At 52.1% G+C, this 27,991-nt stretch overlaps 1 protein-coding gene across 1 annotated transcript in view; it reads right to left on the minus strand.

Moving 5' to 3' along the window:
• Window positions 1-27,991, minus strand: part of TCERG1L (transcription elongation regulator 1 like) — a 204,091-nt gene that overhangs the window by 52,887 nt on the left and 123,213 nt on the right. Inside the window, exons 6-8 of the mRNA XM_032608658.1 lie at window positions 14,929-15,010; window positions 11,270-11,358; window positions 858-1,012 (exon numbers count right to left, since the gene is read on the minus strand). Coding sequence (XP_032464549.1) covers window positions 858-1,012; window positions 11,270-11,358; window positions 14,929-15,010 — 326 coding nt within the window. The remainder of the gene's footprint in view (window positions 1-857; window positions 1,013-11,269; window positions 11,359-14,928; window positions 15,011-27,991) is intronic.

The following is a 27,991-nucleotide window of genomic DNA, read 5'->3' on the forward strand; positions in this document are numbered from 1 at the left end:
CAACAGATGCTGGAGAGGGTGTGGAGAAAAGGGAACCCTCCTGCACTGTCGGTGGGAATGTAAATTGATACAGCCGCTGTGGAGAACAGTATGGAGGTTCCTTAAAAAACTACAAATAGAACTACCATAGGACCCAGCAATCCCACTACTAGGCATATACCCTGAGAAAACCGTAATTCAAAAAGAGTCATGTACCACAATGTTCATTGCAGCACTATTTACAATAGCCAGGTCATGGAAGCAACCTAAATGCCCACTGACAGACGAATGGATAAAGAAGACGGGGTACATATATACAATGGAATATTACTCAGCCATAAAAAGGAATGAAATTGGGTCATTTGTAGAGACGTAGATGGACCTAGAGACTGTCATACAGAGTGAAGTAAGTCAGAAAGAGAAAAAAAATATTGTATATTAATGAATTTATGTGAAATCTAGAAAAATGGTACAGATGAACCAGTTTGCAAGGCAGAAATAGAGATGTAGAGAACAAAGGTATGGACACCAAGGGGGGAAAGTGGGGGCAGGGGGTGGGATGAACTGGGAGATTGGGATTGACATATATACACTAACATGGATAAAATAGATAACTAATAAGAACCTGCTGTATACAAAATAAATTAATTAAATTAAATTTAAAAAAAGAAAGCCAGAGCCTCCCCCTTGGAAGGATCAGTGTCTCTGCAGAAAGCACCATAAAAACTTAATGACTAAATTCTGAAACAGGGACCACGATTCCTTCAAAGTCAATTGCCAGCATAACCTGGAGAGTCATGCTTTCCTCTCATGCTCATTGGGAACGTACAGTTTAGAATCTTATAAAACTGGGTTCACAGGGCCCGTCTCTTAGTTACTTGTTGCTGCCTCCAGCTTGCGCTTGTGGGGAGGGTCTTCGATGATCCTGTTGAGGTCCCCGCGGTTTCTCAAGTCCATCGGCTTCTCCCAGACGGACAGCTGCATCGTCGGGTTGAAGAAGAAAACCCGGTCATCGCCCGTCCAGACCACACACCTGTGTGAATCGAGAAACTCCTCTAAGTTTCCCTCAAAGACCCTTGGCATGAGCCCTACCTCAAAAAGCCCTTCAGGGCTGAAATCCACACATTTGCAAAGATTATTTACGCAAAGTATGACCGATAGTAGCGATGTCTGGCTTTCAGGGTGATTTACAGATATTTCTCATATGTCATCTCATTTGATTCACAGGCAGACATCGTCCTCACCTTCATTTCACCGGTAAGGACACCAGAGTTCAGAGAAGTGAGCGGCTTAACCGGACCCCAGGAGGTCTGAGCTCTTTCTGTAGGCCAGCTCTCTCCTTTTAGCGGAATTCCCGCTCCGGCCCTGGATCCAGGGACCGAGTAACATGGAGCGTGGTGCCCGGTAAACCTCCCACACAGGCGGGCAGCTCACCCCTCTCCGGCAGAGAACTAGCAAATGGGCTGCTCGAGCCAGCTCAGCCCTGGTTTGTTTCTAGAAGAGCAGGGAATTAAGCTTTGTGTTTTCACGTGTAGGATTCTAAAATCTCCGAAAGGAGTAGTATGCAATTTTAAGACCTCTTATCTGTGAAAGGTTACCAGGGAGGAGAAAAAGATTACAAAGGAAAAATAGCGAAGAAAAGAAAAACAAAAGAAAGGAAAAGCTTCCTTCCTAAGGAAGATGTCTGTAACGTGGGAATGCACACAGAAATTCGGATTTGGCCTCAATGTATCCCAACAAACAAGGCCAGTTAAGGCCACCAGACTGGCCTCTGGCTGTGTCCTGTGACCAGTCTTGTGATGGTGCAGAGAAATGAGCTCTGTACCTGTTTCTGGTCTGGGCCTTCCAGAAGATTCCTCTTGGGCAAGGCCTCTCCCCCTCCTGGACCTCAGCTTCCCCCAGTGACCTCTGAGGGCCCCGAAAGCTACAGGACTCTCCTCGGGCTCCTCAGAAGCTGCGGGAAGGGGCGGGACAAGTCCACGTGACCTGAAACTCTCTGATCTTTGATTACTCTCTGGGGGGAGACCGATCAGGGACACTTCTGGGCAGTGCCAGGGCTCCCAGCAACCAGCTCCGGCCTTACCAGACAGACACACATGGGTGTCTGCCCTCTCTCTGCATCTGAGCCAGCACAAGCCACTCTGCTTCCCAAAGAGAAAATCATTTCCACCCATGAATCTCCATGCTCAGCCCAGACGGCCACTTCCCGTGGGCTGGACAGAGGGTTCAGGGGATGAGCCTCATGTTAGGGAAACTCTGTACAGACCAGGTTCCTTCGTAGAAATGACCTTGAGATGGTCTGTCTGATTTACTACCCAGCCAGGCCAGGTTCATGGGAGTGGTGGACCGAATAATGGCCCTGAAGAGGTCCACATCTGATTCCCTAGAACCTCTGAATGTTACCTTACATGGCAAAAGAGACCTCGCAGATGTGATTAAGTTAGTATCTTGAGATGGGGTGAGTAGCCTGGACTGTCCAGGTGGGTTCAGTGTCATCACACAGTCCTCATAAGAGAAAGGGGGGGGGGGTCCGAGTCAGAGAAGGTGTGAGGACAGAAGCAGAAGTAAGACAGACAGACAGGCAGACACACGCACACACCTGGGGTGGGTGGGTAGAGGGAGAGAGAGATTGGAAGATGCTCCACTGCTGGCCTTGAAGTTAGAGGAAAGGGCTAAGGAATGCCGATGCTTCTAGAAGCTGGGAAGGCCTGGAACAGATCCTTGCCTGGAGCTTCCGGAGGGAACCAGCCCTGCCCACACCTGGATTCAGCTCCGTGGGGTCCGTGTTGGATTCTGACCTCCAGAGCAATGAGATGACAGATTTGTGGAGATGAAATCTCTGTCTATGGTAGACTACCCAGCGCGCTTCACCTCCGGCCCCTCTCCGTCCTGGGTGCCAGCATCCGGGCCTGCATCCCTCCAGCAGTGACCCAGACCCCAGCACTGTGCCCACAGCATTGGCCTCTGCTGGCCTGGTCAGCCAGGTGGAAGGCCACGACCCGCCTCTTCGGTGGACACACCCTCCAGCTCTAGACCTGCCCTTGACCTTCAGGTGATCTTGAGAGCCACCCTCACCCTCTGTGGCCTTTGTTCCATCATCTGCATAGGCGGGGGTTGGAATGGAGATTTGTGTTGTTCTGACGTGCTCACCGCTGCGGGAAAATTCAGGCAAGACACGAGGGTCCCGCCTTTATTAGATGTTGGGCGGCTCATGGGCCCACAGGGGCTGGAAGTCGAGGGGCAACGCTGGCAAACTGGACTAGATCCCTGCCTATGGATTGGATCCCCCCCAGCCCCAGCGAGCCCAGGCAGGGGACAGGTAACCTCTCGGGGCCTGGAGGAAGCTGCGTGTCTTCTGGTGCAGAACTCAGCTGGCATAAGACGTTTTTATTGAGCGTAAAGCTGCAGGCAATTATGCTGTGCTGTAGGTTATGTGTAGCTCCACCCCTGAGTGAATGTCAAGTAAGAGGCGAGCAGACCAGCAGCAGCACAGGGGTGATGGCAGGTCCCACCCAGGCACCTCCCTACCTGTTGAGCGCATCAAATCAGGTTTGTCTGGGGCACAAAGGCAGCTGCCCACTCGCCCACATTCAGCCTTCTGAAGCCTTCTTTGGCTGGGCTGTGGCTGGAAAGATTTGCTCCAAGACCAAAGCTCCTGGCAGCCACCAGGCTCCGTTTGTAACAGTCTGGCTTGAATTTTTTTTTTTTCACAATGTTTGACTTCACTTGGCCTGAGTTAAAACTTCTAGAAGCATCTTTGGCTCCCTGCATCCCTGTCTATACACTTAAAAATTTAAGAGCTGCTGTGTGGACCCCAGGACCCCTGACCTCACTTGTAGGACAACGTAGCTCTGCAGCTGATACACCTGACAGGTACCGCTGTCCTGGCAGGAAGTCATCCTGTCCCCACCACCCATACACACACAAACACGCACACACCAGAGAGTTGGGCTTCACAGCCCAGCCCCCAGCAGCCTCATGCCCAGAGCCGACTGGTCTATTCCCTCCTCTAAGAGTCATAGAGGGGAGCTGGGGGCGGGGGGCGTGCATGCAGGAGCCCAAGGGCGTGGAGACCTGCCTTCCAGGACGGCTGTCTCTCTGTGTCTCAACACCTCAGACAGTGAATTCAGCCTCCTGGGCCTCAGTGGGCGAGGCTCTAGCCCCAGGTGATTTCTTAAATTCCTTCTGACTTGTATTCTAGCTTCTATTCTTGTCTCCTAATTTTCCAGTTCGGTCCAGGGCCCCAGTCATGGTCAAGTCGGTGCCCTCCCCGTGGATCAACCTTATGGGCAGGCGCACCCACCCCCAGCCCCCTGAGCTGGTCTGCCCTGGGCTACGGAAAGTCGTGCTCAGTGGGTCACTGCCTCACCTGGAGACCATGCCCACCCCAGGGCCGCCTCCCCTAACAGCCAGGGGGTGAAAGCATGTGACAAATCCAGGTGTTCATGGCCCAAGGCACCCAAGGCTTGGCCTCCAGCTGAGACCACATCCTCGCTTAGCCCAGCCCCCTCCTGCCCTGCGTCCCCACTGCCCCCTCCCTGGAAATCATTCCTCAGGTAACTGATAACTCACAGGCACCCAGAGCGCTGTCCCAGGTGCTGCTTGGGGACCCCGACTCAGGACAGACCCCAAAGGTGAGGAAGGACTAAGTATTCAGGAAGACCTTCCGAAAGCAAGGCAGCGGGTGGTGCCTGGGACGGGCCACCCTCCCCCACCAGCTCCCTCTTCCCTAAAGACCTGCACTCTGGGTTTTCAAAGATGAGACCTGGTCCCACCAGACCCGGTACCGCCATCGCTACAGCAGCGGAAGGACCCAGGGAGCGATGCGGCTGCTGAGAAAGTGCAGTCAACTAGGATCTGCCCACGTGGGGAAGTCCGGGGCATGTGACTCCGTCCCACAGGGGACAGGGTATTTCAGCAAGAATTACTGAGGAGCCGGCAGCCTTGGACGCAGAGGCAGGGAGGTGGTCATGCATCCACGGGCGCAGAGAGAGCAGCCCCGGGCCAACCCCACAAAGGCTGTGAGAGACCAGCCTCAGCACACCCCAGTCCTCCCACTGGCTCTGGGGGGCGTCCTGAGGTCCTGGAGCCGGGGGCCTGCCGGACATGAGAAGGTTCTGGTCAGCAGGGGCAGGGCCTGGGTAATAAGCAGCAGCTGGAAGTGGGTGAGTGAAGGTGTCCCGGCCTCTGGCTGCGGGGAACGGGCCCCGTCCTGTGCTGCTGCGGGGTGAAGAGCGACGGGGTTTCAACTTTCGGCCCAGGCAGATGCTGCCAGACGTCACCTCCACCTGATGCTGGGCTGAGGGCAGACGGCTCAGCTGGGCAGGTGTCCTTCCCCGAAGAATCGGATACACTCAGACACAGGGAAACATGGGCGCCAAAAAGTCCCCCTGACGCGAGGCCCCACATGTTCTTTATCAGGTGGACACAGTCCGGCATCTCAGTTTCCTGGGTACCTGCCCCTCTGGCTCCAAGCCTGGCTATTAAGAAAGAAGCTTTCCACTGGGGGACTGACTTGGGCCAATTCTCCCCCGATGCTGGATGGGTCTGTGTTGTACCTTTGCCGCCTCGGGGACGCACTGACTCTGTAAGCGCCCGGGGCTGCGTCCACGGATGCCCACACCACACCTTCATCACAGGGAAGAGCCAGTGCCCAGGGCCACAGTGTAGGAAACATTCACAACCTCCTACTTTCACCACCCACTGAGCCTCTCCAGCGAGGGAAGAGAGGAGCTAATTAGGGACTTAATAGGGGATTATTACCTGGGAGATAGAGGAGTGGCAACAATTAGCCACTATCTAGGCTACATCCTATCTAGGCTACAAAAAACCCAGTTCCTGTGCCGCAGGGACACGTGTGGGACTGAAGCAAGGAGCTGGTGGCCAGGTAAATAAACATGATTCCCCAAGAGAAATCTGCTTACCCACTTGTTACGGTTGGTCTCAACTAGACCAAGCCAGCTGTGACATGCAAAATTAATTTTATGTGTCGTTTTATGCACATTTTAAGTAATATGTATGCGTTCCTCTGCTTTAATCACCGCTGTAAACTTCTGGATGGTTGCCATAGTCCCTCTTCTCTTTAGCTGTCCGCAGATCCCAGAGGACATAATTAGTGCACCAGAGTTAGTTAGGTCCGGTACAAAGCATCCATACTTAGCAGCCCTATTATATGAAGATCTGGATTTTAGCACATGGAACAGGGGATTGCTGCTTTGTCATACAAAAGGATCCCTGCACTCATTTTCACATTGCAAATCCAGATGTTTATGGGTTCTGCAAGATGGAAGTCATCTTTGCTTCTCTCTCCAAGCGTCCATCTCAGCCCAGTGGGGAGAGGGGTACATGCCTTGCCACCCCCGACAGAGACACCCCTAGGTCCCTCTCTGCACCTGTTGCTCGCCCCCAAGCGCCCTGTCCCAGGAGGAGTGTCCCATCTGCAGGACATTCACTGGGTCACATCCCCAGGGCTGAGGTCTCTGAGCTGAAAAGGCAGCACCTCTCTGTCCTTTGCTCTCTGTTCCTTTCCTCACTCTGCCCACCTTTGTCCCTGGGAAAGGGCTGACCTGGAAGGACTGAGCAGCCCCGGCTTCACGGGGCAGGTTGGGTGAGGCACACTGGGTCCGCAGACACGAAGATTCGAGGAAGAGAGAGTAGAAACCCCGCTCCCACTTTCCCTCCTGGGATATCGTGATTTATGCCCAGACGTGTGTATCTGGTCCCCGTCCCCGTTTCTGCACAGAGCTCCTAAACTCTTCCCAAGTGAGGAGGAAGGAGGGGTCGAGGTGGAAGGAGCGTCTTCTTACTCACATCCCAGGCTCCTTCCTCCATGCCCGAGTTCGTGTCAGTGAGGGACTCTGGGAAGGTCCCTAAGGAAGGGGGCTGGTGACCAGGGGACCAAGCCTGTGATTAGAAGGTGGGACATTTCTGTCCCCTCCCCAACCTCTGGGGAGGGGAGAGGGGCTGGAGGTTGAGCCAGTCACCACCGACCAATGATTTAATCAACCGTGCCTATGGGATGAAGCCCCCATAAAACCCCACAAGGACTGGAGAGCTTCCAGGTTGGGGAACATGGGAGATTTGGGGAGTGTGATGCCTGGAGGGGCCATGGAAGCTCTGAGCCCCTTCCTCATACCTCACCCTGTGCATCTCGTCCATCTGGCTGTTCCCCAGTTGTACCCTTTTATAACAACCGATGACCTAGTAAGTAGACGGTCTTCCTGAGCTCTGTGAGTCGCTCTAGCAAATTAACTGAACACAGAAGGAGGTGCTTCGAACCTCGATTTAGAGCTGGTCGGTCAGAAGCACCGGTGACAGCCTGGACGTTCACTCGGCATCTGAAGGGGGGTACAGTCTTGTGGGTCTGAGCCCTGAACGTGGGGTCTGACAGTGGCAGATGGGTTGACCCGAGGGACACCCAGCGGGCGTGCTGCAGAAGCACTCCATGCGGGTGGACCACGCATCCTGTGTCCGAAGTGAGGTCAAGGTTCAGGGGCTTTGAGAGCACAGGACACACCGGCGTGCTGTTCTTCACCCTCTAAGCCTGGTCTCCAGCTCGGGCACCTCCGGCTGCCGCGCCCACCGACACCAGTGTGCGTTCAGTGACCCGATAACCTGCCGGCTGGAGATGAGGGCAGTGACCAGCCACAGGAACGCCTCGTGTGTGCAGGGGAAGCACCCGCGGGTCCTCAGCTCCCAGCTTGGGACACAGGCGTCTGGAAGGGCCCCAAGACCCTGGCGGTGTGGGAGCTGCCTGGAGGACGGGATCCACCTGTGCCCCTGAAGACCCCACTTGCTTTAACTTCTTTGTGTAGCTCCTGAAAGATGCTGCCTGCCAGCCCTCAGTCATTGACCATGAACTTATGGTCCCATTTTCAAGTGGTGGAGACAGGGGACAGCACAGAAGCGTCAGGCAGCCCTGCGGAGAGAGTGGCCCCCACAGGAGGCTTGTTCTCACATCAGAACGTCGTCCAGGACCCCAGGCCGTCTTCACGGAACAAACGCCTTCCGGGCGGCCCCATCTCGACCAAGGCCCAGGGCGTCCAGGAGAATCCGCCTTCAGTGACAGTCACAGTGTTTCCTCCTCTGCTGTTACATCAACCAGCCGTTGCCCTCAACCAGGCAGAGAATGTGCGGGGGACCCGCTGCGGAGTCCAGCTTCCTCATCCCGGGGGTCTCTCACTGCAGGGAAGTTTGAGCGCTGGCTTCCCCGCCGGCCTAAGAGGCCAAGATGGGGGTCGGCACGGCGGGAGTGGGCCCGGAGTTTGACCGGCTGGGGACCTCCATGGAGAGGACGCACCATCAAGGGAAGAACACGGTGACTTCGGACACAGAGAGGCACTCCGGGTGCTCGGCCGTGAGACGTGGAGACCCACTCGGTGGAGACAGCCGAGCCCTCCCGTGGCCCTGCCCCCTCCTCTGGTCACCACAGCCTCTGACAGCACCTGGGGACCCGCCAGGATCCCTGGACTCACTGACTCTTACAGACCCAGTCACCTCCCCCAGTCTCCGCAGCGCACTGTCACGTGGACGCCCCACTGTGAATCCCTGCTTACCAGAGAGCTGAAGGCAGCGGGTCCCTGGCATGTTCTCAGTCTGGGCGAGGGCTTCCTTACACACATGGGTGAACTCAAGCTTCCTGGCCTGCGATGGCCGGCAGGGACGACGGGTGGAGGAGGCAGTGCTTTGGCCTCCCGCACCTCCAGGAGGTCTCTCTGTCCTTCGTCTCCTGAGGACCTGGCTGACCCCAGGCACAGGCTGACGACTAGCCCGCTCCCTGGACGGGGTCCTGGTGGGTGACCCGGGCTCACTGGGTGCAACAGGTGCAGCCCCCAGGGCAGAAGAGCTCTTCCCAGAGGCAGATTGCGGTCACGCAGGGTGTGTCCTCACCAAGGCTTCCGTGGGTGCAACACCAAGGTTAAGGGCGCGTCAGACCACGCTGCACACAGCCTCCCCCAGTCGGGAGGGAGGGAGGCTGCAGTAGAAGCCGGTCTGGTGCCGCCCCTACGCCCCCCAGCTCCCTGCGAGGTCCAGGTCCCTCTTCCACTTTTCAGGGGATGCACAGACCCAGCCTCCCAGGTGTGGGGTTTTTTACAGACTGGCACCCTCTACCCCGGGCTGCTCAGTGAGGCCGGGCAGCCTCGCTCAGGTGGGACTGAGTCAGGAAGGCAGGGAAATAGGGGAGCAGAGGTGGGAAAGATGCCCAGGTCCGGCCGGCGGGCCTAACTCCCACTCAGAAAGCGCACCACGGCCTCGTCTGCAAGTCCGGACCGCGGCCTGGACACGCCTGCCCTGCGGCACGACTCCCTCGTGCAGTGTGACAGCCTGTGAGTCAGGAGAGGATGGCTCCCTCCATGGCTGCCTCTCGGGCCGGAAGCCTGATTAATAATTCAAGGCAAAGGACCCACACAGAGGGGCAGCGGCAGACGAGGACCGTGTGACTCCGGGATCTCAGGAAGCATTTTGTGCTGTAACACAGTACTGTTGAGGAACTGACACCACAGCTTCCACAGTCAGAAGCTTCTAGCGCCCAGGGTCGTGTCTTCTCCCCAGTTATAATCCCCAAGGGCAGCATCACGTACACAGTCACAGGGCCACGCGCCCGCACTGAGTTTATCCTCACCCCCGTACGATTTGTGGCAAAGTGAGCTGGCCTTAGGAACACATGTGAGGAGTCTGGTTACAGAAGACCCCAAACAGCATTCGTGGCGTCATAAAAAATAAATAGTTTAATTTTGTTTTGTCCCCCATTCGGTTCCTGGCACCAAGCTCCTAAAGCCCTTGGAATTAGCTAAGTGATTGAGGGTCTTTTTTTACTCATAAGGAGCCCCTCTGAGCACACTCGAGTTTGCTCCCATGCCCCATGTGGTGACTCTTGGAGGACGGGGCTGGGCCCGGAAGGACCCGCTACGAGTCGAGAGGGTTGGTTTGTGGCCTCACCTCACGCCCTCTAGGAGGGGAGAGGGCGTGCCTAGTAATAAGATGTCCATAAAACCTCCTTCAGGTCAGAGAGGCTGAATGTGGTGACCACATTGATGTCCTGGGAGGGTGATGCCCCCAAGAGGGAATGGGGGCCCTGAGACCCCTCCCACACCTTGCCCTGTGCCTCTCTTCCACCTGGCTGTTCCTGTGTTGTGTCCTTATAATAAAACCGCTATCATAAGTAAATCACTCTTCTAAGTTCTGTGAGTCGTTCTAGCAAATTCTCAAACCGAGGGGAGGTCGTGGGAAGCCCTGAGTTCGCAATCAGCTGGGCAGAGACGCCGGCAGCCGGCTGGGTCTGAAGGAGGGGAAGAGGGGTGGGACTGAGCCCTCACTCAGCCTGCGGGGTTTTGTCTAACCCGGGAGTTGGTGTCAGAAACCAACGGAATTAATTGCAGGACACTCTGTAGGCGTTGGAAACACTGTGTCACTAAGTGTTAGCACAGGGAGCCCGGACCCGTGAGGTATCCCCAGGGTGCCGAGCATTTCAGCTGAAGGCAGAGGGCGGGGGGCCCCCGGGTGCCGGCGACACCGACCATTGACCGGCCAGAGGAGAGGGTGCCCCGCCTGTCCAGCTAAGAGCACAGGTTCTCGCAGTGAGCAGGTGACCGGGGCAGGGCTGCAGGGCAGGACAGATGCCAGACGTCACTCAGGACACCATGCAGGGCGAATGCCACAGCCTGGGACCACGGACGGCTGCTGCTTCTGCCCTGATGGTGCATTAAACGATGCCAATGTTCTCTAAATGAGCTGTTCCTCCCAACTGTATCTTGCAATCTAATCTTCAGGTTTTAAAGCTAATTTTACTATAATAACCTTCTTTTCTGCTTCCAAATTACTCCATTATAAAAGGACATTTAAAAAACCAAAGCCAGTGGCTCCCTCGTGGAGGGCGCTTTGAGTGTGGCGTACTCAAAGATCAGGAATCCTCACAGGGCAGCTGCAGAGAGCCAGACACATCTTTAATTAACAGCTATTCAGTTACGCTCTTCTTCGAGTAGAGGGAAAGGCCTTTGAAGCTCAAGGCGTGCTGCCGTCTCTTCAGACACTGCCTTTCACGGATACATATGCAACAACATTACTACTTGAATACATATTTGCACATATACTTGAGCAGGATAACTTATCACTTAAATGCTATTTTTCGGCAGAAGGTGGCCACAGTGTGGAGAGCCGCCTGCCAGGAGCTGCAAGTTAATTTTTTAAAACAGCGTTACCGACGGAGTATGCATTTCTCTCTGGAGACAACAAGCAAATGCTGGATCAGACAGGGCTCCTTCCCACCGCTCCCAGTCTCCGGGCATCTTACCAGGGGGATCCGGGCACCGGGGTGGAGGCCACGGGTCTTGTGCCTTTGGCCGCTCTGTCTTCGCCTGTCACTAGGATCGACGGAGCCTCCTTTCAGTAGAGAGAGAAGGAGAGAACTTTAAAAAAAAAAAATTAAACAGTCCTCTTCAATTACAGGCAACCTAGTAAAGAATAACAAGTCTTCTGCAGACAGACCTGCCCACAGTAGCTATTAGATAATGACCTGCTCAGTAGAGCCAGCTAATGGGACCCGGCAGTCACATGAGAATTTAGAATTAATGGCACCACTGACCGTCTTGAGTGATTCAGACTAAGGCTTCCCTCTAATTATCCCAAATTGGCTCAGCTGCCTGCTTTTGTAGAAACAGACACAGGCGGTGGGGGCTGAGAGTTTGCTTCCAGATGCCTTAGTGTCTTGGGGGCAGAAACTCCCACTGGATTCGTCTCTTGAGATGGGCTGACCCAGGGGCTGGAGTCACTCTACGGCCAAACACTGCCTTCAGTGGCAGGGAACCTTGGAGCAGTGAGGGTCCCAGGTGTGGCTGGGCTGGGCCGTCCTGTCCCTTGAAGGCAGGGGAAGTGACAAGCCTGTGTCCTTGCAGTGACTCCCCCCACCCCCTCCTTCTAGAGCATCCATGTGAGGGCAGAGTTCAGGGCGTGTTCTACATTGTACAGGTGACCGTGGTGCACAGTTGGGTTTGAAAATCACTGTCTCTGTCTTCAGGTAGAAAATAAAGAATGTTTGAATATGACATCACCCAGAAGAAAAAGAAGATTATTCCCTAAAGTTAAAAAAAAAAAAAAAAACTATGGCTGGGACACTTGATCATTGTTCATTATGGTCAGAATCTGGAGAGAAACAGAGAGTAGAAAACATGGGCAATTATGATGCCAACATAAACACGGATCCAAGATTCAGATTAACTTATTTAGCTGCACTGATGTACGACATGTATCAGATTTTCTTAAACAAAGGGAAACAGAACCAAACTCCTACAGGTGGAACTGAAAAATTACCATGAGGAATTTTTTTTTTTTTAAGTCAGTGCCATCTCAATTTTGGAACAGCTATAAGAAAGAAATGAAACCATAGTTAGCACAATAAATTCTAGTGGTGAGGAAACACTTTTTTTTCTTCTACCAGCTGTTTCCATGGTTTTAATCTCAAATTTAGAACAGTATAATAAAGACTGTGTTCTCTTTCACAAAATCAGGTGAGATTAAAAGACACTAGTGCATAATTATTCAAAGCAGCAGCCAGGTTCTGAGTTGAGAAAGTCAGGAGCGATTAAAGCTCTAGATTCATTCCAAAAAAAATTAAATGTCATCCTAAAATCTGAGGATCTGTTTCTACCATCATCAGTGTCAGTGCTTTATGAGGTAGGGTCGGTGAGGAGACGGTTAGCCATTTGTGGGAATGATTCAAAGTCAAGGATGCCAATGCTGCCACGCCCCATGTGGGCACCGCTGCCAGGCCGGCTGCACAAGGACAGGGCAGTTGCACCAAGAGTCCACGGGCTTGTTCCAGGGCCCCCGAGGGCCACACTGGGACCAGTACTCATTCCCACCGTCCCAACCTCCTTTGAAACAGAATCGTTAGCAAGCAAAGTGCTACATTATGAGAGCACTGAAACATAAAATTCAAATATAAAGTTAAAAGATCATCAAGGGTCTATAAGGGTAGGAAAACCCCCCAAACAAGTCACGTGAACTCCGGCAAAACCACAGGCAACGGAGTGAGCCTGCCTCCTGTTCACTCGGGAGTCGAGCCCGCGACATCAGGAGAGAACGGCCAGTGCCGGCAGAGCCGGGCAGAGGGTGGACGGGAAGGGCCGGGATGAAGAGCTCATCTGGACCAGGTCTAGCGCGGCCTCTGCGCAAGGACCATGGGGAACCGCGTCAATTAAAGGTTAGACAGGTAAGACCCATGACATGAGGGGTGATCTCTTTCACGCCTGTCCATCCTGGTCTCTTACTGGGGGCTTCCCGGGGCCCTTCATTCATTGTGACGTACAATTACACTGACTAAATGATTTGTAATTTACGTAATTATCCCTACGTTCATAAGTTGAGGAACGATCTTTTTGTCGAATTTTGGGGTGGTAGAAAATGTCTTTGTTTCCTGTGAGAAAATAGCATAACTGGGAGTATTCAGAAACAGTTGTGTTAGAAATATATGTGTATATCAAGACCAGCGTTTACATTACTAATCCAAGCAGAAAAACGAGGAGGGATTTTCATTATGAAGCTAACTGAAGAATGAAGCCTAATGAGGGGCCTCTGAGTAGTAGATTTCCCCCACTAATTATTCAAGTAAATACGGTGGGACGTGATTTCTGATGGGGACTAACGTTTCAATTTGGCAAAGCTGGGGTTCTCTTGGTAATTCTCACTAATTACCAAGGTCGTCTTCTTGAGATGCACGCTGGTTATGATTTCCTGTTGGTGATAAAAATGGCTAATCATGGGCTTCCCTGGTGGTGCAGTGCCGATGCAGGGGACACGGGTTCATGCCCCGGTCTGGGAAGATCCCACATGCCGCGGAGCGGCTGGACCCGTGAGCCATGGCCGCTGAGCCTGCGCGTCCGGAGCCTGTGCTCCGCAACGGGAGAGGCCACAACAGTGAGAGGCCCGCATACCGCAAAAAAAAAAAAAAAAAAAAGGCTAATCATGGCATAAAACTCCCCTTCCACACTGAAGTAATATAAGTGAATTAGAGGCACAGAGCCCAGAGATAAAGAAAGTAGCTAAAACAGAAGAAAGACGATCTATTTAATAAACATGTAATTCTGACACGGATGTTAATCTCTTATAGAGAAATCCTACATCAGGGAGCAACAGTTTAATTTGCACTAACGTTCATGATCCATTTATACCATTTAGCATCGGCACTAATGATGGGGAGGAAGGCGTGGCCCACAGGTGAGTGTGGGCCCAGGGATGTCACTAACAGGGAACTGGTAGGACAACCAGCGGGAACGGGGACGTAACAGGCTGAGGCAGAGACACACCTGGTAACAGCAAAGGAAGAGAGAATGTTCACACGACACTGGGGCAGGCCAGAGGCCAGCAGCGTAGCTGACAGATCAGACCAGAGGCCAAAGTGCCATCTGTGACTTTCAAAAGCAGCAATAAACGCTGATTTCTTGGTTAGTTGTGGGAAGAGAAATGCATCCAACGCATTCACAGTCTATGAAATGCCGTCTGGTAAACGAGCAAAGGGAAGGACCTGAGACTCTAATGGGTTCAGGAAACACAAACATGTGCTGCTTTTCCTATAACAGTGAAACCAAATGCAGACCGCAGCCTCGCCTGAGGGGCGTCCAAGTGCACGGCCTGGCTGCCCGTGTGCCCGTGCCCGTGCCTGCTGAGATGTGAGGGCGGTGGACCCAGAAGGCCAGGGTCACTACTCCTCTGAGCAGTGCTGGCCAGTGAGCTCTGGACCCAGACCAGGAAGGGAAGGCCGGGCTGCTTCTGCCCGGCTCCCGGATGCCCCTTCCCTTCCTCAGGGCTCTGGAGCTGTCCTGCTGGATCCGGCCCTGTTCCACACAGGGGACTGCAAAGCACCACTGCCGAGAGCCAGGTGGGAAAACAGGGGCGAAGGCCGTGCGGGCCCCGCAGCCCCCAGCCCGGGGTTTCACACCTTCGCAGCCCACTGACCTTGGCTGGTCTGTCTCCCGCCGGGCTCTTCGTCTCCCCGTGCAGCATCAGGGCCGGCGGGCAGGGCGCCCGGCTGTGCTCTCTGCTTTTATCTGCAGGGCCAAAACAACCGTCATTAGCATCTGTTTGTCCTGTCAGTTTGTAAAACTGAACAAGGACAGACAGTGGCTTGGAGAATTCAGAGTGGTGGTGCACACGGTGCGTCCCACGGGAAGCTGTGCCGACTGGTGCTGGCCACGCCTCCACTGCGACTCCACGGTGAGGTCCTGGCAACCCCATCTGAGCCTGCACAGCACTGTCCACGGAGCACTTGGCCACGCACGCATCCTGGACCAGGCCACGTGGGTCACAATGGATGGGACTCAGGTCTCCCTGACAAGGGGGCCAATGTGGGCAGCAGAGGCAGGCTTCCGTAGGCTTCAACAGCCAGTGGCCGTGATGGGCCACCCTGAGCCCTGTCCCAACAGGGGCTGGGGGTCCATGCTGGCCAGACTTCCCGTTACCGTTGTTTGCCCATCACTAAAGTGGACTCTGGCCCCCATGGGTGGCCTGCACAGTGCTTTGACTGTGCAGGCAGTGACTGTCTGGGAGGAGGGAGGGGAAAGTGGAAACAACCTGACTCCAGATATGAAAACAGACTGAGGCTTCATCTTATTCAAAGACCTTGCGTAGCCTCAGACGTCTGCGGGCAGTGACGGACAGCAAGATTAACCACGGTGTTAGGAGCAAGGATTAGTAGAAACACCAAGCCACCTAAACACACCAGCTTCGCAAATAGATAAATTCACCGAGGAGACCCTGGAAGGGTCTGGAAGGGATTGCTTGACCTGGAGCTCCTGTCTGTGCAACACAGTTGAGCAGGTCCCAGGGTCTCTCCTTCCCAGTGGAAGGGAGGAGAGAACGATAAGCACCGCTCCGTGTGTGTGCGCGTCTGTGTGTTCTCACGACTGTACGTGTGTGTACCTGTGTGTGTGTGCATGCTTGGGCTTGGCTCCCAACTGGGGCCCGGCCAAGGTGCCATGGTGGGCATCGGTACCTGGCACCCTAGTGGCTGCAGAGCCAGGTCCAGGCTGCAGGGCAGTCACGCCAGAGCCTGGGTGAGGAAGCAGGCACCCCACTAACAACTGTACCTCAGAGATGCAGCAGTGCCCCAGGGCCAGCTCTGGACCTGGACCAAAAGTCCAGTCCCCACAGAGGTGCTGTGTCTGGACAAGGCAGAAGCACGCGGGAGCCAGCCCTGAGGCCCCGCCTCCACCTGTCACGGACATGGATGGACGGACAGAGGTTGTTAGGACCGCAGCCAGGCTTGCTGTCACTCTGAAGCGTGGCCTGGCCTGCAGGCTCTCCCCAGGGGCCAGCTGGCTGGTCCTGGCTCTTAAAGGGACCTTAGCTCAGGCTGGTGGCAAACAGACCAAGCGTGGACCCCAGACCTTGCGGCTTCCGGCTGCCCTCACATCTCCAAACCGCGTGCGTCTGGAGCCTGGAACGCACATCCCCTTCACACGGGGGCGGTAAGTGCCGACCACTGGGCTCCCGGGCAGCCGTGACCACCACCCAGAGGCTCGCCTTGGGCCTGGCAACACCACTTACAGGGCCATTTCACCATCGGCCTTGGGGAAGGGACTATAAAGCAAACCTCAGTCAACAAACCACACCCTAGCCTCGAGGAATGCGGGTGGTTCCACTGAGTCAACAGTAGATTCTCTGACACCCTGTCCCCATTCGTCCTGCAGAGCCCGGCGTGTCACGAGGTCTAGAGCCGGGGACCCCCGTCTGGGCTTCAGCTCAGGCCCTGATCCCACCAGCCACCAACTCCGTGCCAGACGGGAACGGGGGTTTGCCAGGGGGCATCCGCGGGGCCGCTGCAGCTGAGGAACAGGGTGGGAGGCTGGTGCCCAAGGTGGGCAGAGGGGCTTTGCAAGGATGCCTGGGTGTGGGCAGCCTTAGCAAGAGGTCTACACCGGCCAGAAAAGCGCAAGGGCTTGCGCCGGGGTGGGGGGCACCGAGGAGAGAGCCATGGAGGGTGGTGTCTGAAGAGGCCATCAGAGCAGCTCTCGTGCGAAAGAGAGGCCGGGGACACAGGGACACTGCCTTGCCCAGGAGACCAAGGCTGCAGAACCAACCCAGAGCCGCCCGCAGGACCTGGGATGCTCGACCCCTGCTCTGTGAAGGAGGCCAGAGAACAAAAAGGAAGCTGAACTCTCCCTGCTCCCACCTTGCCTCCCGGCAAGGCCCAAGGAAAGGGGAGAAAAGCTTGAATTTGCAACGAAGTGGAAGGGTCTGGGTTATGACCCTGGGCTCTACTTTCGAACTGCTGGACCGAGACCTGAGCTGTGAGTAGAAATGAGCAGCTTTCCACCACCTGAGCACATGGTCTGGCCTCCTTCCCAGTCCGCACGGGCCGTGCCCGGAGGGAGGGGCTGTGTGCCAATGCGGGGGCTCCGCACAGAAAACAAAGCAATCGGGCGTCACTGGAAATGTGAGGATCTGCTCACCTCATGCAAATACTACACATCGTAAAAATAGTGCGAGGAAACTGACCGCAAGGCCCTGTGTGCTCATCACAACGCAATTCTCAATGAGGGTAGTCTTGCTTACGTGTATTCCCTCATTATTCTGAGAAAGGATATTAATTTCTTTTTCCTTTATTGAAAACACTTGATCTTTGTAAAACTTAGCTCTTCCAATCTGGCATTTGGGCTACATGCACGGCGCTGCTCGCTGAGACGGCTTCTTTGCAAAGACGGCCCTGATCATCACGCCGAAGGCCCTCACGGCACACGCGCTCCCCAGAGCGCCTGTGACAGACGTTGAGCCTCACCCTGCGCGGCTTCCTTAAGAGCCCACCCCCTCTCACAGCCGTGGCTCGTGCAGCCTTGCTGCTTGGCTGAGCTGGGTCACCCAGATCCCTCTCGTAATAGCCTGGGTCTCCATGTTCGTCCTGGAAGAGCTTATGCTGCGTCTCCCCGAGGGCCACTCTGGGGCCCACTCTGACCTGCTTAACCACCCTGTGCTTTGGGCCTCTCCACAAACCCCGATGATGCTGCCATCAGATGCTCCCTTGGGTGTCACAGAGAACTAGTTTGTGGAGGAGAATCAACAAGTCTGAAGACCTGGTGCTGAAGTGCTTAGGGGCGCGCGTGATGCCCTTCCACCCTGTGAGCGGGGCAGGATGGTCAGATCTTTGGGGGTGGTTGGTCTATTGATTAAGCCCAGCCCTGGGAGAGGAAGGGCTCTCAGATAGTTTGCTTTTCCTCCTGGCAGGGCTGAGCGACAAGGAGGCCCAGAAAGGTCGCATGGAAGCCGGGAAGAAGAAAGGGGGCCTGTGTGAAAACTGCACACAATCCACTGAAAACACGTATTTGCTGCCTGTACAGAATCCAGCACAACCCTGGCTGTTTGTGGGGAGAAGTGGGGGGAAGTGGAGGGAGCAATCAGACAGCACCTTCCCTCCAAATGCTGCAGGAGTTGGCGAGGGTGACGGGAGGGGATACACGACAGCCTTCGGAAGGTGAACAGTCGGCAAAACTTGTCCCGCGGAACAAAGGGGACAGAAAAGCCGTGCTCCTCATAGGCGAGACTTAGCCGTGGAAACGTCTAGCTCGGCAATCAATCAACCTCGTTTCCCTAAAAGAAGAGCGAGGTGGGCTTGCTGTGTCCTAATCTGAGGTCAGGGGTCCATGTCAGTTTCCCAGCATGTCACCTCTTGGTCATTAGTCCCCATCTAAGCCACCTGTTCCCTTAGAGTCCCGGGGACATGAAGACTCAAAGTTATCTGGTATCAGGCCTCAGACCAAAGATGGCTCATATACAATGGTAATGGGACAATTACTATACACCCAGAACTATACTGAATAAAGCACTAGGATTGTTTTAAACATCTAAAAGTTGCTTTCTTAATTATTAACATAAAGAACCACTGCAGACGAGTCAAAATTGTCTAACTTGTCAAAAAGATATAAAAATACGTCCGCATCTTTTAATTCAAAAGGTGACTGAAATTCAATCTCATTTTAATCCAATAAATTTTGCCCTCCCTTGGTCTCAGTTTCCTCATCTATAAAATGGACCGATCTCCTAAGTTTCTTCCAATTCTGGGATTCTGAAAGTCAACAGGACATCTGGAACTGCTTGGGGTATATTCCCCCAAAATAGAAGATATAAGCAGTGAACTTGGAGGGCCAGAATAATCTTCTGGTTTCCTGCTGGGGAAGAAGGAAATGGATTAACCCCAAGGAAGAGGGCAGAAGAGACAGCTAACCTTTTCTATCCTGAAAACCAACAGTGGCTTCTGACGAATTTGGAATTAGTGGGGAATCTCCTCTTAGATCAAGGGGACCCCTGATCCATAGATGGTCTGCACCACACGACCCTGATTGTGACCTCCTGGGGGAGCCCATGAGGTTGGGGGGACAGCAAGATGACTTGAGTTCCCTGGTCATTGCAGACCACTGGCCACAATGGGAAGGTTGACAAAGCCAGTCCACACCACTAAACCCCACGTGTGCACAGGCCTCCGGCTGCAAAGACTGGAAGTGAACAGACGGGTCCCTGCCGGGGAATGTGCTCAGAAACAGAGGTTTCTCCCCAGTGACCACCGCCCCCAGTCCTGGAGAAGCCTGTGTAGGACATGGGGTGCTAGGGGCAATCCTGGAGTGCTGGGGTCCCATTTTCTGTGTCTGCCACGATCTAGTGACCCCACTTCCATATCTGAATGTTCTCACCTCCAAGAACCAATAGCGTATCACCCACTTAAAGAAATGCCTTAAGGAGAATAATGAATGGTATTTTAATCTTGAATACTGTCTCCTGTAAGTGCTGCCTTAAAATAATTTCTGCGATGCTTCAGCAAGGCAGGAACAATCACCTCATTTCACACCTAAGAAAACTAGACAAGGCCTTCTGGCCTCCACTGTAACTGAATATCATTTTCAGGCAAATGGCACATCATTTGTGAGCCCTCCTCCATTTTTCATAGGCATTCCTGTAGACTGCAAACCATCATTTAAAACACTTCTCTTTGGTTCAGGTAGAGCATGTTGCAGAAGTGCGGCCTTCAATCTTTTCCAAAAAGCATAAATCCATTTCACAGTCCCAGGCTGAGTTATGTCAGCAACGCCCACCTTTCAAGGCCGCACAGGAATTACAGCTGCCGAAAGAGGGAAAACATCCGCCCATCACTCGACCTCGCCCCGGGGATGCCGGAGAGCACACACCTGGCAGTGCTTCTTCCACCAAAGTGGGTGTCACAAGAGTCACGGCTGGGCTTGTCACGGCAGTTACCCTGAGGACTTGAGCTGGCACCAGGGGCTCAGGTGCCCATCCACCTGAGAGGCAAGGGTGCACCCCCAACACACACGGGCACATGCTTACACGCAGACAGACAGATAGACATACACACACGTACCCACACACACAGAAAAGACTACTATTTTGATGATTTTCCAGCCATCGCAGCAGTTAAATGCATTACACAGAAATCCACTACTTAGTTAGGTTACTCTCTGGTCCACCCATGTCAGAAAAGAATGGAAAAAAAGCTGACATATGAGTGCAGAAAGTGTGATGACGTTTTCTACAGCTGACATCAAAAATAAGTTGTCTGTTATAAGAACTATATATACAATGCATTGCTTTCAAAACACGGACAGCATCTTTGAAAATTGTCCTACAGTCTATCATTTCCCCTCTTCTGACTCCGAGGGTGCTCTGTCACCTCCTCTTGCTTGGGCGCTCACGCCTGCACGCACGTGACGGGTGGAGTGTGTGCTGTGCCCCCGCCTCCAGCAAGCCTCCCGTGGCCACAGCTAACAGCCACCTCCGGGGCTGGCACTGAGCAGCAGGCATGGGACAAACGTCAGCTGGCGGGCAGGTGAAAGGCTGGGGGGCGGGCTCCCAGGACAGGACTCCCCCCGATACCCCCTGTATGCTCCCCCCATATCTCCCGTCTCCACCGACGTCTGACCATTCTACATCCAGACTACAGTTTCTTTTCGTCTTTAATGACACTTGTGCTCCCAGACTGTAGCCGTCCAGCCTCCAAGCCCCTCTGCCGTAGTCCTTTTCTCTCCAGTAACAGGGCCGGCATGTGGCCATTTTTCACCTAAGTCGCCTCTACCTTCCTGGACAGTTATTAAGTCTCTTCCTTCCCTTTGTCCTGAGGCTTTTTCAAGCTCCCTCACGTCCCTCTCAGAGCTTTAAGAAATCGCGGCTTCCACAGGGGACTGAAGTGACAGGGGAGGGAGGTTCTGACCTAGTGTGGTCAAAATGGCAAAGCCGGACGCCTCCCCGCCAGGCAGGTGCAGACCTCGGCCCATCCCTGGGCCCCTGAGAACTCTGCCTCGTAGCCGAAGTCTCCTCGGGAGGGCCGCCTGAGGAAGCTTCGTCCAGCCTCTGCACCCCGAGGTTACCTGTTTTAATAGGATATTGAATTTAAAACCAGACAATGGCCAGAGTGATGTTCCTAGGAGCTTACTGGTGAGATTCCCGTGGGCTGGTGCAAGAAATGAGAGAGCCCGCTGGCTGAGGTCCCTGCAGTCATTTTGGACGAGGATGACATGCTTTGCAGTTTGAACGTCTCTCGTTCCATCAGCTGAGCTTCGACAGGTGTAACGATGAGCATCTCACGACTGCTGAGAGCTCCTCAAAAGGCCTGAAGGAAGCCCCTCGGGGCTGACATGATTCCAGGGTCTCACTCGACAGGCAGGGCTCCTCCAGCCTCGGGGACAGGACCCCCAGCTCTTGCGGGCACTGGCTTTAATGTAGAACCTCTCTACATTAGAGAGTGTCTAATGCAGAGACTCTCCCCCATCCCCCAGATGCGAGGTCTCCCCAATGCTGGGGCTCCGGGGGAAGCACACGACACGGGGCGGCCGCCTCCCGCCCCACCTCCCAGGTGTCTCCAGATCCCTCAGGACCCAGCATCTGCCTCCGTGTAAATGCTGCCAGGATGACTGTCCAGTTTCCTCACCTGCTGGCTCTCTCTATCATCAAGTTAAAGAACAGAACCAAGAGACAGGACCCTACTGTACCCTCCGAAGAGCCCCAGATTAATTGTTTAATGAGAAGACACAGCAACTCCAAGAGAGAAGTGTTAACTCCTTCATTGGACTCAAGCATTTAATAACTCGACATGAACCTTGACGCTGGTTTTGGTCCCTTGGGGACACGCTCCTGTATGGTCCCCACCGAGGAGGGCCTATGATTCTCTCTTGTGGGGACACCAGGCAAACATCCCTCCCTGGGGGACCTGTATGGGCACCTGGCAACACCTCCCCCTGCCCTCCCTGCGGTGGGAAGGGTGAGCAGGGCCCCATCACAGAGTGGACACGTGGGGTCCCCAGGCCACCTGGGTGGGAGCTACACCCGTGAGCAGCCCCAGGGCAGAACCTCTCTGTTTCCTTTCCGGGGTCCTGGTGACAGCCCACGCTGTGCCCTAAGGGCAGGACTGGCTCCAGTTAAAAACACAGAAACATCAAATTGGTATCATTTCATTTTTAAACTTTCTTCTTCTCTATTCGAGAATGCACTAAGCAGAGGTATCAAGACTCCTCTGTTTAAAGCGCTGGGATGTGAAGAGCTCAGCCTGTCCCGCCCCACAGGCCACTGGGTCCCCCAGGTTCCCCTGGGTTCAACCTCACAGCAGCCAGGAGGCCGAGCCAGCCTAGGCCCAGGAACCTGGGAAGTTCAGGCACAGCCCAACCACCAGTAAGACCACCGTGGAGGGCTGGGAGACGGGGGCTTCCAGCAATTTCTTCAAATCCGAGGTCATTAAAGCAAAAGGATCCCAGATTTTTATTTGATTTGGGTTTTGAGGTTAATGGAAAGGTTACTAATTTCTGATCTACAGCAGACGAATAGAACCTGCATTGGCACGTCACAGTGACGGAAACAGTGCACACACAGCGACGGTTTTGTCACACCGCTGATCAGGGCAGGTCCTTCCGTGCGAGGGGGCCCACGTACCCTGAGTCCCCAGAAGCCACTTCTGATCTGACCGCAGAGGGGTGAGTGCCAGTAGGTTCAGTAGTCACTACATTCTCGTTTCTGCACCAGGTGACAGCAGTGCTCCAAAAGGCTCACGACAGTTTCTTCATTTTCTGGTCAAAACATGTGGCAGGTGTGGCCCTGCTCTAAGGTGGCATGAGGTACAAGGTGGGTAGAGGGAAAAGAAAGGCACATGAGGACTTGAGGACATGAGGAGGGGGAAGGGGAAGCTGGAACGAAGTGAGAGAGTGGCATGGACATATATACACTACCAAACGTAAGGTAGATAGCTAGTGAGAAGCAGCCGCATAGCACAGGGAGATCAGCTCGGTGCTTTGTGACTACCTAGAGGGGTGGGATAAGGAGGGTGGGAGGGAGACGCAAGAGGGAGGGGATATGGGGATATACATATGCATATAGCTGATTCACCTTGTTATACAGCAGAAACTAACACAACAATGTAAAGCACTTATACTCCAATAAAGACGTTTAAAAAAAAAAGAAAAGAAAAGAAAGAAAGGCACGTGAAGCCAGGTGAGCTGCAGGCCTCAGGACCAACCAACCCTGCGGTCAGGGGCACCTGGGAGAGGACAGGACAGGTTCCTCTGGAGCTGGCAGGTGAATCTACAGGTGGAGGGAGGGTCCAAAGATGGATAGGGGTTGGGACAAGGGGGCGGGAACAACTTATGGAAACAAGGAATAGCAAGTCCCAGAGCTGAGACCCACATCCGGGATAGGACTCGGACCACAGGTGCCAGGGCAAGCGACAGAAGGCAGGGCCCAGTGGGGAGATAAGGCCACGCAGGCCAGCGAGAGAGCAGCCATCCCCCTCCCCCGCACCATGTGGATATGACAAGGAGCAGTGAAAGCTAAAAATACACGGACAATGGCATATGAAATTGTCAATATAAATAATGTTATACATACTGCATTATACATAGAATATTATAGAGTGCTTTATACATGTAACAAAATAACTAATTTTATTTTCACACTGAAGATTTTTTCAAGGCTACTAGCTACTGTTACTATTATTTCATAGAAAAGGAATCTCAAGTGAGGCCTGTAGCAGTCTTAGGAGCCTTTTGACAATGCTAAAATTAAGCGTTAGAGTCTTAGAGTTCAGATATCGTATTTAACACATTAGTTACCTTGGCATAAGTATTCATGGCCTCAGATTTTAAAACATCCTCAAAGTACATTTTTTATATAACCTTTAGTTATATATGGAAGAGAAACGCATGATTAAATATATTCATATTCTAAATTGCATCATTAAATTTTATCGAATAGGAACATTTATGTAAAAAAAATTCAATGTTAAAGCAATTGTAATATAAAAGGGAGATTTGTGAAACCCTTGTTGCTGGAATGGGAATTATGATCACTGAGCATGTTCTATTATTAGCAATGTCCAGCCCCATGAAGAGGAGGTGTGTGGCTGGGCCCTTGGGTTTGATGTAGTCATTGGAGGGGATTCTCATCTTGGGGAACTTTAGGGCTCAGGACAGGGGGGCACAGCCGCCCCTCAACACACTGCCCACCATGGAACTGAAACAGCCGTCCTGAGTCTGAGGAATCTCCTGGGTCTGTGTGGTTGGGACATACCCTCTGGTTCTCCTGCCGGGGCTGGGCCCTCCCCCAGCAATGGGTCCCTGGCCTGGGAGGAGGGAGCTGCAGTGGGGTTCAGTTAGGGACAACACTCTCCCTTCACCTGGCTTGGGAAGCTCAGGGACCAGGGAGTTTGGCACAGCAGCCACTGCATCCTGGGGTACCAGACTGGTGTTGGGCTCCACACAGAGACTGGGGTTCGGAATTAGGCAGGCCTGGGAGTCTAAACCCAGCTTAGCTACTTATTTTAGGCCTGAAATATGGGGACACTCTCTCACCTCCTTTGAGTTTCAACTTTTCCAACAGAACAGGAAAAATAATACCTTAGTCAGCTCAGGCTGCTATAACAAAATACCATAGATGAGGTGGCTTAAACAACAGACATTTATTTCTCCAGACTCTTCTGGAGGCTGGAAGTCCTGGGGTTTTGGTGAGAGATCTCTTCCTCTACAGATGCCACCTTCTCCAAGAGTTTTCATACGACAGAGAGACAGACTGCTCTGTGTCTCTCTTATAAGGGCACCAATCCCATCATAAGGGCCTCACCCACATGACCTCATCTAAACCTAATGACTTTCCAAAGGTTCCACATCCAAATCCTATCACATTGAGGGTTACAGCTTCAAAATATGAATTTGAGGGGGGCGGCAGGAACATTCAGTCCATAGCAATACCACATGAAGATTCTGGCTGTGGACAGAGATACTGAGTATACTATAGTTCTGAGCACAATGTCTGCCAAGGCAGGTGCTCATGCAATGGGATCCTAGCAATAATTGGGACAAAATCATCCTAAACTAGCCTTGTCTACTGCACAGGGTCTGCCTGCCATTGAGCAGGCAGAGAGGACCCCAGCCTGGATGGAGACCCAAGAGGGGCCCTGTGAGTCAGGAGCAGAGGGGCTCCCTGTGTCCCTGCTCCCTACATGTGTAAACTCAGCCCCAGGTCCAGTTATCTTCCATGCAAAATATAGCTGGTTCTTCTGGCCAGATCTTCAAAAAAATTGTAGTAGCAACTATTCTATCATGAAAATTTTAAGGGAAACTTGTCAGCCCTTTGCAAATACTATAGGAAAGACCATTTATTGCTCCAAAGCATCATCGCTCATGTTAAGATGTAGCTGCAAATCAGAACACAGAAGTCAAAACCATTCTGGCGGACCCACCACCAGTCCCCACCATCAGGAAGCTTACACAATCCTCTTAGATAGCCTCAACCACCAGAGGGCAGACAGCAGAAGCAAGAAGAACTACAATCCTGCAGCCTGTGGAAGGAAAACCACATTCACAGAAACATAGACAAAATGAGAAGGCAGAATACTTTGTACCAGATGAAGGAACAAGATAAAACCCCAGAAAAACAACTAAATGAAGTGGAGATAGACAACCTTCCAGAAAAAGAATTCAGAATAATGATAGTGAAGATGATCCAGGACCTCAGAAAAAGAATGGAGGCAAAGATTGAGAAGATGCAAGAAATGTTTAACAAAGACCTAGAAGAATTAAAGAACAAACACCTAGAAGAATTAAAGAACAAACAAACAGAGATGAACAATACAATAACTGAAATGAAAAATACACTAGAAGGAATCAAGCAGAATAACTGAGGCAGAAGAATGGATAAGTGACCTGGAAGACAGAATGGTGGAATTCACTGCCATGGAACAGAATAAAGAAAAAAGAATAGAAAGAAATGAAGACAGCCTAAGAGACCTCTGGGACGACATTAAACACAACAACGTTCACATGATAGGGGTCCCAGAAGGAGAAGAGAGAGAAAGGACCTGATAAAATACTTGAGGAGACTAGAGATGAAAACTTCCTTAACATGGGAAAGGAAAGAGCCACCCAAGTCCAGGAAGTACAGAGAGACCCAGGCAGGATAAATCCACGGAGAAACATGCCAAGACACATAGTAATCAAATTCACAAAAATTAAAGACAAAGAAAAATTATTGAAAGCAACAAGGGAAAAAATGACAAATAACCCATAAGGTTAACAGCTTATTTCTCAGCAGAAACTCTACAAGCCAGAAGGGAGTGACATGACATATTTAAAGTCATGAAAGGGAAGAACCTGCAATCAAGATTACTCTACCCGGCAAGGATCTCATTCAGGTTTGATGGAGAAATCAAAAGCTTTACAGACAAGCAAAAGCTAAGAGAATTCAGCACCACCAAACCAGCTCTACAACAAATGCTAAGGGAACTTCTCTAAGTGGGAAACACAAAAAAAGAAAAGGACCTACAAAAACAAGTCCATAACAATTAAGAAAATGGTAATAGGAACATGCATATTGATAATTACCTTAAACATGAATGGATTAAAGGCTCCAATCAAAAGACACAGGCTAGGTGAATGGATACTAAAACAAGACCCATATATATGCTGTCTACAAGAGACCAACTTCAAACCTAGGGACACATAAAGCCTGAAACTGAGGGGATGGAAAAAGACATTCCATGCAAATGGAGATCAAGAGAAAGCTGGAGTAGCAATACTCATATCAGATAAAATAGACTTTAAAATAAAGAATGTTACAAGACACAAGGAAGGACACTACATAATGACCAAGGGATCAATCCAAGAAGAAGATATAACAATTATAAATATATATACACCCAACATAGGAGCACCTCAATACATAAGGCAACTGCTAACAGCTATAAAAGAGGAAATCAATTAATCAAACTGTCAAAAATTAAATACAAACAAAGCATATTAAAAGCAGCAAGTGAAAAACAACAAATAACACACAAGGGAATCCCCATAAGGTTAACAGCTGATCTCTCAGCAGAAACCCTACAAGCCAGAAGGGAGTGGCAGGACATACTGAAAGTGATGAAGGAGAAAAACCTGCAGCCAAGACTACTCTACCCAGCAAGGATCTCATTCAGATTTGATGGAGAAATTAAAACCTTTACAGACAAGCAAAAGCTGAGAGAGTTCAGCACCACCAAACCAGCTTTACAACAAATGCTAAAGGAACTTCTCTAGACAAGAAACACAAGAGAAGGAAAAGACCTATAATAACGAACCCAAAACAATTTAGAAAATGGGAATAGGAACATACATATCGATAATTACCTTAAATGTAAATGGACTAAATGCTCCCACCAAAAGACACAGATTGGCTGAATGGATACAAAAACAAGACCCTTATATATGCTGTCTACAAGAGACCCACTTCAGACCTAGAGACACATACAGACTGAAAGTAAGGGGATGGAAAAATATATTCCATGCAAATGGAAACCAAAAGAAAGCTGGAGTAGCAATTCTCATATCAGACAAAATAGACTTTAAAATAAGGACTATTAAAAGAGACAAAGAAGGACACTACATAATGATCAAGGGATCGATCCAAGAAGAAGATATAACAATTGTAAATATTTATGCACCCAACGTAGGAGCACCTCAATACATAAGGCAAATACTAACAGTCATAAAAGGGGAGATCGACAGTA

Source organism: Phocoena sinus, chromosome 16 (assembly GCF_008692025.1).
Source record: "Phocoena sinus isolate mPhoSin1 chromosome 16, mPhoSin1.pri, whole genome shotgun sequence".
Taxonomy (NCBI): Eukaryota; Metazoa; Chordata; class Mammalia; order Artiodactyla; family Phocoenidae; genus Phocoena; species Phocoena sinus.